This window comes from Polypterus senegalus, chromosome 5, assembly GCF_016835505.1.
Source record: "Polypterus senegalus isolate Bchr_013 chromosome 5, ASM1683550v1, whole genome shotgun sequence".
Taxonomy (NCBI): Eukaryota; Metazoa; Chordata; class Cladistia; order Polypteriformes; family Polypteridae; genus Polypterus; species Polypterus senegalus.
Window position 1 is genome coordinate 166379637 of NC_053158.1, and position 12907 is coordinate 166392543.

The 12907-nt window shown below is 37.2% G+C and overlaps 1 protein-coding gene across 11 annotated transcripts in view; it reads left to right on the plus strand.

Annotated features, from left to right (window-relative positions):
- dip2ca (disco-interacting protein 2 homolog Ca) overlaps positions 1 to 11437 on the plus strand; it is a 537137-nt gene extending 525700 nt beyond the window's left edge. For all 11 annotated transcript variants that reach the window (XM_039753583.1, XM_039753587.1, XM_039753586.1 and 8 more), the window contains 2 exons: positions 3444 to 3567; positions 7783 to 11437. In XM_039753583.1, coding sequence (XP_039609517.1) covers positions 3444 to 3567; positions 7783 to 8035 — 377 coding nt within the window. In that variant the 3' untranslated portion in view covers positions 8036 to 11437. The remainder of the gene's footprint in view (positions 1 to 3443; positions 3568 to 7782) is intronic.
- Positions 11438 to 12907: the final 1470 nt, after the last annotated feature.

The following is a 12907-nucleotide window of genomic DNA, read 5'->3' on the forward strand; positions in this document are numbered from 1 at the left end:
AACCACATTTCATTAGAGTATCATGACTGTCATTTAATCAACTCAATTTTTGTTTGGAAGACAAATACATAGACCCAACTGATTTTATCAAACTAGAGTTTAGTTGTTTTTTTTATGTCCTGTATGTAAACAACAAATGCAGAAAAAGACAAGTCAAGGAGCTTTACATTAGTATTTAAATAAAAGTCAACTAACTGAAAGGAGATCTCTCCATAGGTTTGCTGGGTAATTTTCCATCAGGAGGAGAATAACTCTGCAATCCTGATGAACTTGGTATGGAGCTGTTATTTCATTGGATGGAGACATGAATAAGGCAAGCCTAATTAAAATTTTGAGATATTCTGACATGCAATTTGAACAATCTCCAAATGTTAATTTTGCTTGCTAAAGATTAAATGGTTCTGGTTAACAGTAGTCTAAAATGTCCTGAAAATTTCAGGACTTGCTTAAGCAATGACTCCTGATCTTGGTCTTGGAGACAGAGATGTTTTAGTTTTAAACAGTTTCATGGAACCTTCTGGATGATGGGAAATTTATTTCAATTTGGAACAGCAGAATGGAAGACATATGCATAGTTGGCCCCATCAAAGGAAGTTTTAAATAGAACTGGTAAGAAACTCCATCACTGTGAAATAGGTAATGCTGAACAATCAGCAGGATATAGTTTATATCAAATTTGCTTTCTTTAATGTATAATTTGTTGAAGTGTTTGTAACTTGGTAGCTCACTGGCATATTGGTCAGTGTTGCTATCGTTTCAAAGGTCCAGCACACTGAGTTTGAGTCAAACACTGGAGGATCTTAAACATTCATAACATACAAAAAATTGTTGTGTACAATCTGTTCAGTCTCCTTTAGAAGTGTATGTGTATGTAAGTTACAACTGATGCAATAAACTTTTGGTGTAAAAGAAAAAAAATGAAAATATTGCATGAAAATACAAAGATGTATTTTTATTTTTTGTATGCTTCATTAAAATGAAAGAATTGCAGCCTTACACCAGATGCTGCTGACATAAATTGGATTAATAAAAATTTCATTTCCTGACTTTATCTTATATTGCCAAGATACAATTAACAGAATATATTTCGTCCTGTAGAAAGCAGAGTTATCCCCTTTGTTTTAGTGCATCTCTTGCTTGATTGTTGCTACTCGCAGAGTGACTCAGTTGTTTTGATGCTTTATTCATAGCTTAACAAAAGCAAAATACTGGATTTTATAGACATGGATTAAAGTGGTGAATCTTTATATTCCATTCGGGTTGTTGCTGTTATGCATTAGTCATGTTCAATGGAATGCATTATATAATGCACCTTTCACAGTAAGCATAAGCGCAAGAAAAAGAAGACAAGAATACCAAAGAGCATACAGTAGTAGAGTAGATTCCAAGGTAATGGGTTGTGATCTATCTTTTAAGTTATGAAGTAGAGCTTGTAGTATTCCAAGGTTTTCCATACTTCTGCCATGGTTTCCAATGACTTGAAAAATTCGGTCACCCCACCATAATAGGCACATGTATTTTCATAAGTAGTTAGATTTTAAAATATAGAAAAAAAAGCCATGTTTGCATTTACAAAAAAATTCTAATAAAAGATTTTGTACAGTCAGTGACTGATGAGTTTTACAAATTTATTTAATGTTAGGTTGAATTTGTGAAAATGCAATTCACATTTCTTTATTAAGCATTTTTAAAATCTCCGTTGTCACAAGCAAAATGCAAAAACTATTCTCACCACCACAGTACATAAATTCAATTTTCAAATACTTCTCACTGCATAAACATACTTTGCTTTTTGTAAGCTTTCCTGGACTGTCCAAAAAGACATTGAGGTGCTGACAAAGTACTGTGTTGCTGAAGTGACTTTAGCTGTAGGTGGAAGCTCTTATGCAACTGTTGCTAAGGTTCTGCCATTGTCCAGAAACAGCTCGATAAGCTTTATGACCACAGTCTTGGAAAGTCTTTATCCCATGGGGCAACTAGGATCTTTTCCTAAATAAGGAGTGGCCTTGCACATGTATGTTGTCCGCACGCCTGAGTCAATCAAACACATGAAGCTCTGCAGTCTACTTGTGACTTTATGCTGTAGGAAGATAAGTAAATAAATCAAGGTAAATAACATTTGTTCTGGCCTTTATATAAGTACAATATAAGTGTTTTTCAGATAAAGACCATCACAAACAGGACTTTGCACAATACTTTGGTGAGCCAAGCTCTGTAAGCCCTGCTTTTTCTTTGAAGAACATGCATGTGGCAGACTGACTGTCAGGATTACGCTGACCCGTTGCTGCATCCAAACAGTGCCATCTTTCTTCTTTATGCCTGGTGCAGCTGCGTTGTTCTTATGTGTTAGTGGACATTTCTGTTCTCTTTCTCCGATGTAGAACCCTCATCCTCATCTGAGTTCACCTCTGTTATAACACGTCTTTATTTGAAAACAGCAAAGAAGCAGTGTCAGATCGGGGAAAGTGTGAACGTGCCTGAGAGACTTCACTCTTCACACATTATACACTTCTTGTCTACATTTTGTCAAAAAGTAAAAATAAGAAGAAAAAATGCATACAGGACAATTGTATAAAATATTAAACTAAATTGTAATTTATTTTAACAGAAGTATTCTTTGGGTAATTTGAAAGCCCTGTTGTAGATTTGTTTTTTCTATATTGAAAGTTGAAATTGAAATCAAAAACATTAAAAGAAATTAATTTTCTTGCTAACAAAAAGTAAAAATCAGAACATTATATACTTGAATACCCCTTAAGAAACCAGTGTGACACACAGAAAATCATCCAGCATGTGCACTCATCCAGATTGTGCGTCACTAAAGATCCGGTTTTATTTATGAGTATTGTCTTGTCCTTTTTTATAGAGCATTTTAAACTGTCCATGTATTAGGATAAAACAAGTAGATTTTGAGTTGGAAAATGAAAATGTTTGTTTTAGCTGCTGCTGTCAGACAGCAGATTGGAGAAGTGGCATCAAAGTCCAGTAGTGAACCTGCACTGTATCACGTGTTGTCACAGTAATGGATGCAGGCCTGCTCTATAGATATAACCTCTGTCTTCCTCACCTCGGACCCTGTATTTTTGTTCATGACCTTGTGTCATTGTGGATTTTTGTATTTCTCTTTTCAGTTGTCAGCAGACTTTTAGAATGTACTTAATGTATGTGTTGCATATTACTGTAAATGAAAAAAAAAGAAAAAGACAGCCTTGTGCCTGGCTGGCACTGCAGCTCTTTGAGGCATGTAATAATGACTTATCAGTAGGCCACTACAGTTACGTGAACGTACAGTTGCCTGAGTCATAAAGTGAGCTGACATTCCCAGCATATTGAGTGTAGAGAAGATATGGTCTCTTATGATTTTTTTGCTGATGTGCATTGTTGTGATTATCAAATTATTTTAAAACCTTTGTTGAAATGTATTGTATCTGTTTCGATCCTAGAAAGACATGATGCCCTTTATGTTGTTGGTGCACTAGATGAAGCAATGGAGCTTAGAGGCATGAGATACCATCCTATTGACATCGAGACTTCAGTAATAAGGACACACAAGAGCATCACTGAATGGTAAGCACTGAACCCTTTTTTATTGCTATCAATTATTTTGCTAAGTTTGCAGCTTCTTGAACCGCTTTCTTTTCCTTCATTATTAAAAATATGATATGAATGAGCGATCTTGTTTTACCACATGCTTTGAAATTTGCCAAAGTTAAAGCACTTGATGGTTAGTATCAGCTTTCCAAATGTTCTTCACTAATATGGTACTGGTGAATATCTTTTAAAATGATTGACAAATGGGTGGTCTGATTGTTGTGAAGATGAGTATGAGACAATAGGGGATATATATATACAGTATATATATTAAGGGGTTTCACACCCTGCTCGCATCACTCGCCAACCCCCCTGTCTGCGCTACGTGCCAGAAACTTCACGTCTCTGCCGCACACATATGTGGATTTTATTTTCACCAAACAACAAAACGTTCAATTCTCGCAGATAGACCTCTTCATTGGGAAGAAACACTTCTTTTCCCTGATGGCAACACGAATTAGATGATCTTCAAGTCTCCGAGTTAAAGTTTAAATTCGAACAATATATTTGATCTCTTTTTGCTATTCCATTATTTCACTGAGTAATAATTTCCATTTGCTTGCACTAATACAATCTTTACTAAAAATTTTTTTGAGACTTTCGAATTTTCATACTTCCATTATCTCTAACCTGCTCTGCATGTGTATTGTGCCAATGTTTTTTAATTCTTTACAACGTTCTACTTTGTCTTTTATTTTCGGTCCTGGGCATGGTTAAATCTCTTGGCATAAAGTCTTATCTTGCGGGACATGAGAGTGTCTCTCTGAGAAAGTCAAGTCTCGTCCCAAAATCTTTTTAACTTTAATAGAGATATATATATGTTTGTGTCAATTAAAACACAGTTAGTCGATTTTAGTCAACTAAAAGCAAATTAGTCAAACGGTCAAAATCAGATGGATATCTTGTTTAACATAGGAATATGCAAAATAATTTAGTGTACCTCTAAACTATTATACTAACATGTACTAACATGAATGAGCCAAACCAAATACAGAACCCCCCACGATAGATGAAAATCCAAAAGTAGAAACCATATGTTTGTATGGTTATTTTTATATATTTTAAGCCCTTAGAAACTCTCCCACACTGTTAACATTATTAGAGCCCTCTAGACATGAAATCACACCCTTTAGTCAAACGTTTAAACTGTGCTCCATGACAAGACTGAGATGACAGTTCTTTCTCACAATTAAAAGAATGCAAACATATCTTCCTCTTCGAAGAATGCGTGTCAGGAGCAGAGAACGTCAGAGAGAGAGAGAGCGAGAGAAAAGCAAACAATCAAAAAATCAATATGTGCTTTTGGGCCTTTAATTATGCCGAAGCACCGCGATAAAGCGGCATTTTTTAGAGGAGCGTCCGTATTCTCTAGGCAAACAGCCTCTGTGCAAACAGCCCCTCTGCTCACACCCCCTCCGTCAGGCAGAGAGAATGAAAGAGACCGAGAAAAGCAAACAATCAAGCACCGCGCGGGAAGCATATCGTATATCATTGAGGAGTTTTATTTAATATGTAATACATGCTCTGATTGGGCAGCTTCTAAGCCATCCGCCAATAGCGTCCCTTGTATGAAATCAACTGGGCAAACAAACTGAGGAAGCATGTACTTTAAATTAAAAGACCCATTGTCCGCAGAAATCCACGAACCAGCGAAAAATCCATGATATATATTTAGATATGCTTACATTTAAAATCTGCGATGGAGTGAAGCCACGAAAGTCGAAGCGCGTTATAGTGAGCGATTACTGTATAGTGATTATTGAACATAAAATGAAGAGTAGGTGTAGAAAGGATTTACTCCAAAAGCTGTTGGTCAGATAATGGCAGCTCTGGTCTGTCATCACAGTTTTCTGGCCTTCAATATGTCTTAGTTATGCTGCTGTAAGATTTTATCAAAAATGGCTAGACCAAGCAGCACACACTTAATTTCAGCACAGGGTTTAGAAAGAATGAGATCATCATGAACTTTTGGATTCATCTGACCATGTACACATTTTAAATTTATTCTCTGATAGTTTTTCACCCCTACTTTAAATATACTGATTAAAATAACACTTAAAATAAAAATTCAACAGTACAGATATAACAATGTTTGAATTAGTGAATTCCATTATAATGTAGGTAATTTACATTTAAACAAACCCTTAAAAGCTGTTTTTATAACAAAATACTTTTAAAGTCGGGTTTGTCAGAGAATCTTTTCAGCATTTGCTATTGTAGGATTTATATTTAGATCATTAGCTTGTTAAAAACTCACTAAAGAGTAACATTTAATGGATGAGTCCGTTTTTTTTTTTACATTAATCCATTATTTCAGAACTCTTTGAGCATCAGACTTTGTTGTTGCTTAGCCTGTGTGCAAACCCAGAATTATAAAGGTTACCTGTAGTCAATTAATCATGACTGAGAGACTGCATTACATTCACTAATGTGCCATTCTAATATATGACATAAGTGTTTTTACTGCATTCTTCATATTTTAGGGGTTATGTTCATAAACATTAGTTTGCCCTCAAAAACCAAATGAGTAACACAAATTTAATGTTTGCAGATTCCTATTCGGCAATGAAGCAATGCTGTTTTGCCGTACTGTACATGTACATATTGTATTAATTGGGAGGTGCGCTTCAAGCACTGAAATCCTTAATATATTTTATGTTATTTCGATGATGTGGACAAGCCAAATAGTAGGCACTTCATTTGAAACTTGTCTCGATTTTTAATTGCTATGACTGTTTCGTCACTGCCACTATGCCTGTATGTGTAAGTTGATACGTGCAAGATGGTTTCAGTCACAACTCTGAACTGTATCCACCACTTTCATAATGGATGGATGCACAGATGAACATGTGTGGATGTGCTCATTACAATCAAAGAACGAATGTGAAGCTTCTGTTCCTTTATCAGGAATGGGTGAAACTCTGTATAAAAAGCAGTTAATCCTCCTGTCCGTTCATCTGCTGTAACAAGTGCATGACACTAAAAGCTAAACAGTTAAAACTCACATCCGAGGCTGAGCACATCTGACTGCGCTTTCAAAGCTGGCTGCACAAATCCGTTTCTTAAGCAACCAATAAAGGTATAAAACGCAATAACAAAATCCAGTAGTAAGCACGTTTTCCTCAATCGCACTTGCCACATTAGTAATAGCAGGGTGAGTGAGCGCCAGAGGTAACGGTATTGGCGCTGGGCAAGTCGCCACTTACGTAACATTACATACTTTTGCATGAATCTCAGGATGGCCTGCCTCTAAAAGCCTCTCATGTTTGAGGTGTCCTTTCCTGTGAGCTTCATTCCACATGGCTTACATGGTTTGATTTTTGTCAGTGTTGTAATTAAAGATGGTCCATATGTCTGACCACTTTTTTCACCAGAGAATCATGTTAGCCCACATAGCGGATCAGGATTCTGGCTGATGTGATGATATTCTGATGGCACCGAGACTAATGTTATCCAGTTACAAATGTGCATACAATGTTTCTTTTTTTAAATTGCACCACTGTATTCATACTTGTTGGCAGACCATGTCATGTTTGACAGAGATGTGAAAAAAGCTTCTCAGCACTCATGGTCCAGTTGCCTGTTTCTAACATTTTCATTTTATTTTTCGTCCACTATGATTTTAGAAACATTCATCTTAGTTTTCATTGTTAAAGGCACATTTTTATTTAGTTTTTTTTTGTCTTTGTCACAGAAAAAATGTTGATGAGTGTTTTTTGTCTTAGTTTTTATTAACAAAATGAACACCGGATTCTCAAAACCATTCCCAGCTTTAATGCTGCTGCGTACAAAGATGTGGTAGACTGGTCATCACTCGCACGTTTGTTATGGCACCTTGTCACCTCACACACCCTCTTGCCTACATTACAAAAAAACAGATTGTATTTAAACTAATTGGAAAAAGAAAGAAAATTTAGATTCAAATTTGCAGTCTTAATAGATTTTAGAGGTTCATTAAGAGAAAGATGAGGAATAGCTAGGGAACAAGTTAAGCCAGTTCTAGTTATGACATGGTGACCGTAGTTACACAGCAAAGAGCCATTTTGCAGACACTTAACGAAGACAATCCTAAATCTGTGTTGTAAAGCTTCTGTTTCTTTGTACACACACACTGTCTTGTGGATAGCTGTATCATTACTTTGGTTCACATATAAATTTGTAAATTAACAAAGTCCATTTTTTCTCTTTTAGTGCGGTGTTCACCTGGACCAACCTTCTAGTTGTGGTGGTGGAGCTGGATGGATCAGAGCAGGAGGCCTTGGACCTTGTTCCTTTGGTCACTAATGTCGTTCTGGAAGAACATTACTTGATCGTTGGTGTAGTGGTAGTTGTGGACATTGGAGTGATCCCTATAAACTCTCGTGGAGAGAAGCAGCGTATGCACCTCCGGGATGGATTCTTGGCAGACCAGCTAGATCCCATATATGTGGCCTACAACATGTAGCCTCTCGCATTTAGGCTTGCATTGACTATTCTCTCTGTACATAATGCAAAACAATTGTGGTTTTTACTTCAATTGTGCAGAAAAAAAGGAAGGATGATACAGAAACAATTCTGCTAGAACAAAATTTAAAGAAGCACTCTGGATTGACAAGAACAATGTGAAGTTATTCATTTTTTTATGCCACTAAATTTTAACACAAAGACACTGAACCCTTCACAGAATTCATCTAGGGAAGGAACCCCACTGTAGAGTGTATTTGTTGCCTATTTGGATATTACTGCTTTTTAAGTACGTGTGGCTTTCTATTTTTATGTTACGTATGCTGAAGTTGCTCATTATGTTACCAGTTCTCTAAAACAGAGAGGTTTTTAAAAGATTTACATTCTGTTATGGAAAGGAAACATTTTAAGTTGTTTACTATTTTTAAAATGTAAAATGTTGCATATAGAGACCTATTACTGATACGGGACATATGCTTTGTCCTGTCATAATATGAAGAGGTACGAGGTGTTTTTGCTTCTGCAAAATTCTTTTTCCAGCCCAGTTCTTCATTCACAGGTTGGCACATCAGGAATCCCTGAAAGCCGCCGTCCATTTTTTCCCCTCCCAGTGTCGAAACAGTGAAATGTTTATCTCTCAGTCTTCACGTGTTTTATATAGTTGTACTAGAAAACACTACGTTACTTCATATCATGTAAGTATGTAAAAAAAGAACTTTTAATTTATTTTGTTCTCTTTAGAAATATATAAGAGTACACATTCAAAAATGATTTACTCTTGAAATATTTGCTAATATAAAACAAAGTGTTGTATTATCTTGAGTGAATAGTATCACATCAAGTATATAAAAATATATATAAATATATATTTAAAAAAAATATCAAAGAAACTCCTAGGATTCACCAATGAAAACCATTTGAAATGCAGTACTTCTCACTTGCATGGTGCCCTTTGTTTGGTTTTTGGTAGATGAAACGTTTCTTTGGCAGTTGGTCCCCGTCACCCAGAGATAGATACCATCGAGCTGTTTCATGGTTGTGGAGTGCACTTGTGGCTTGGTGACTCCTGTCATCATTCCGATTTGTGCTGGCATGCCGGACACCCGTTTGTTGTTTAAAAGGACAATCTGGCAAGAAGCGATGTCGTCATGCGTTGTAAAGTGTTGTAGCCTTGCACGAGGGGGTCAGTAAGAAAGAAATCACATTTCACCTCTGGACGTAATGTCGTGTGAAGAACGTGTAGTTGCATGCCAGGCACTAAATTCCAGCACAAATGAGGCAGCTATGGAGTGAAGGAGTGACCCCAAGATGAACGGGAATTGGCAGCCTTTCTCATTTGCTATGCATTACCTAAACATGTCTGTCTGCACATGGCCTTTTATCTCATACATTTCTGTGTGAAGTTTTGAGTTTTCTTTTTTTTATGTCATTTTTTTTTTTCTCCAATTACTTTTGTAATCTTTTATTTTTTAAAAAAAAGCTGTGATTTTTATCAGAAATTATATCTCGGATTTAAAAGTCAAATACTGTTGAAATCATATCTTGCTACTAACATACCTGAACTACTGAAGTTTGCATCGGACCACTTAATAGTGTACTGGAGTCAACTACAGAAAGGATAACCTGCAGTAAGAAGAGCTCCACGGGCACAAGATGGGCTCAGCGGGGCACATCTGCAGTTGGCCACATGTTTCTCAGCATCCTAGCAGTCCAATGAAATCCTTAAGCCAGGAAATCAACTTTGGGTAAAGCTGCACAGGGAAAATGTGTAAACGTGGGAGTTACTCGGACCCTCCTCAGTTAGTAGTCACACATTCATGATTGCCATGCTGTATCATGGGACCACATTTTAGATACTTGGATAAATGCATGTACTGTACAATAACTTCTCTTCCATCCAGTGGCATCAGACCACATTGACATTCTTGCCCCTCGCCCACTTTTATTTTTATTTTTTTTGTATTGGCACGTGTGCCTTCCCTTTTACAGCTAAACAGATGTCTTCTTCATGAGGCAGCAGGCCTTCACAGGTTCTTCTTCTTGTATGTGTTCCGTTTAAAAAGGCCCCCTAATTTCAATTAGTCGAGTTTCTTTTTTTTTTAAGGTCCACATTGACATGGTTTTCTGTGGAAGACACAAATTATTTAAACTTCTAAAGTTCTTAGCACGTGCCTGTTTCCAAACGTTGTCCTCCAAATAAACAAAAGCAGTTCCTTATTGTGTAGAAATGTGTGATGTAATTAAGCAACCGTCTCTTTGGATTGAAAAATGAACCCTTGTTTTGTTCGAGTGTCTGCATGTTGGTTGTAAATGTTGCTCACTCCCAGAAAAACACCACATGTGTATTTCAGACTTCTGTTTTGGACACTTGAGGAGCAGCACGCGTGGCCGGTGGTCTGGCGGGGGGTTTATGGCACTTGCTGCTTCAGTGCACTTGATAGGACTTGCTCGTGTGTGTTTAAGCCGTTTTTCGGAGAAGCAGTCAGGAAGGTTGCCTCATGTCATGGTTGAGTCCACGTTTTTAAAGCTATTGGAGATTCTACATCATTACTTTTACTCTTGTCTGTCATTTTGAGTTTTTATTTTGACAATTTTCCAAATCCAGTCACACAAATGGAGTTCATGAAGCAATGGAGACCGGCCAACACCTTCAAAGGACGTTTCTTCTTTCTGTGCAGCAGGCTCCCAGTATTCCTCCGTTACTGACCTTAACCCCACTGCAGCCTACCAGTATGAAATTTATTTATTTATTTAATTTTATTTTTTTTTTTCTTTTTTCTTAATGTGTGACTGTCCTGTGTGTATGGTGTTCGATTCTGTATCCTTGACAGGTTGTCGTGATTTACTTTTCTTGTATTGTTGCAAAACATGGAAAGATCAAATGTTACGAGTCCAGGAGGACTAAGCAATAAAGGATTGTCCTGTATTAGAATTTGTACTGTAGATAAAACCATGCATCAGAATGTACAAAAACTACAACTGGTAATTGTGTTGTGACCTCGTGCTGTTTAAAGTTGGGAAACAAATTACAATCAGACTTGATGCACGTGTACGAGAAGAAAGCGAGTACACGACCATTCTAGAAATACACAACAACTCGAAATGAAACAGAGTCCTCATGGTGCTTGATTATTATATATAATCCTGCTTGACACTTTACCCAAGGGGAAGTTTTTATCCCTTTTATCAGTTGAATGTTAGCAGCGTTATTTCATTGAGTCTGTGGATTGGTTGACGAACTTTCATAGACTTAACCAATTGCAATTGAGATTTTTTTCTGCGCAACAGGATAGCAACCTTTCTTGTATGTTAAACCACCAGTACGCTTTGTACATCTGTGATAACGCCTGTTTTATATTCAAATGAACAAAATAAAAGCTTTTATTTTTGTTGCTCTGAGAAACACTTGCTTTGCTTCTTATTGGTGGTCGGGTGCAGATGATTCTGGGATGTCGATGTTTTTTTTTCCCTGGACCAAGGATACGCTTATAGAAGCATGTTGGTTTAATGAGAGCAGCCACATGCCAAGTACAAAGGCTTTAGAGGTCAGCTGAGCGGCGCACGCTGAATCCTGACATGCTGGCTGCTCTGGCCCTGCTGCATATCCCAGACACATTCAGATTAGGCGGACTGGGGGCTCAGTTTAAGCCAAGTGGGAGCGTACAGTTTGTGAATTTACTGGGCAAGGGATTAATGCCTCGTCAACTTACAGCCCAATGCTGATGGCCTCATACAAAAATATCAGAGTATCAGGCATCAGGTTTGGACTTCTTACTATAGATGAAGAAACTAGAAATCTCAGGAACCAATATGGGATGTATGGCCACCTCAACTCAACTTAAGCGTTTTTTTATTTTTTTTTTATTACCATTCACAATATGAAAGTATGTTGGGTCCCCCAAGAAGGAAACCCTATTTACATTTAACAGTTTATCAATAAGTTTGTATTCATTGTGTAAAAAGCCTCAGTGGCGTTTATTGTAGAAGAAAGCAACATATTAATTAAAGAAAGAAAACGTATTCTGTACTAGGGCAAGTTTGAGTTAACCTCTTGGTTTTTAGAAACCAGGCAGGAGGAAGCCTGTTCATTGCATCTTTAATTATCTTCTCAGCAAATACAGAAGAGGGAACATTCATCACAGCAGCCTGTTAAAAAAGTAAGGGCAGAGTTCTGTTTTATAAACGGCCGGATTTACGTAATAGTGTTGATTAATGTATACATTTACTCTGATTGGTTCCCTGGCTTACGCACAAATGACTTATTGAAATAAAAAGCTTATTCTATCACTCTGTTGTTCTTCTTATATCCTTTAGGTTCTCTGCACATGTGACAACTGTCCAGTCTTGTTGTTTGCAGGACATCTACTGATCTCTTCATCATCTCCTGGTACATTTTGTGTGTGACATCAACCTTCTGGGACATTCTTGTCTTTTATTCCTGTAGTTGTCTTCATGACATTTCTACAACAAATGCTTACATTTTATCAATATACACTGCAGATCAAACTACCTAACTATTGTCACCTCCAAATTATTATCCTATTATCCTCACCGATCTGCAGAGTGTTGTAGTGCCAATAAAATTGCTTTCCGTTTACAAAAGCATCACTGACATGGGCACACACAACATTATGCCACAACAGCTTACAAGTTCACTTGTTTTCACCAAAAGGTTGACCAGTTTCCACTTTCCCCCAATTTCTCACTCAGGTCTGACCTGGAGGACAGGTGGTAGATGTGGCAGAGCGCCAGCCTTGGACGGGTCGACAACAGGATGCTGCGTGAGTAAAAGTTGCACTGATGTTAGCTTTGGATTTTTGTTTAAAGGCCTCATTAAGCTTCATATCAAAGACAATTCTGTTCGACTGTGTAC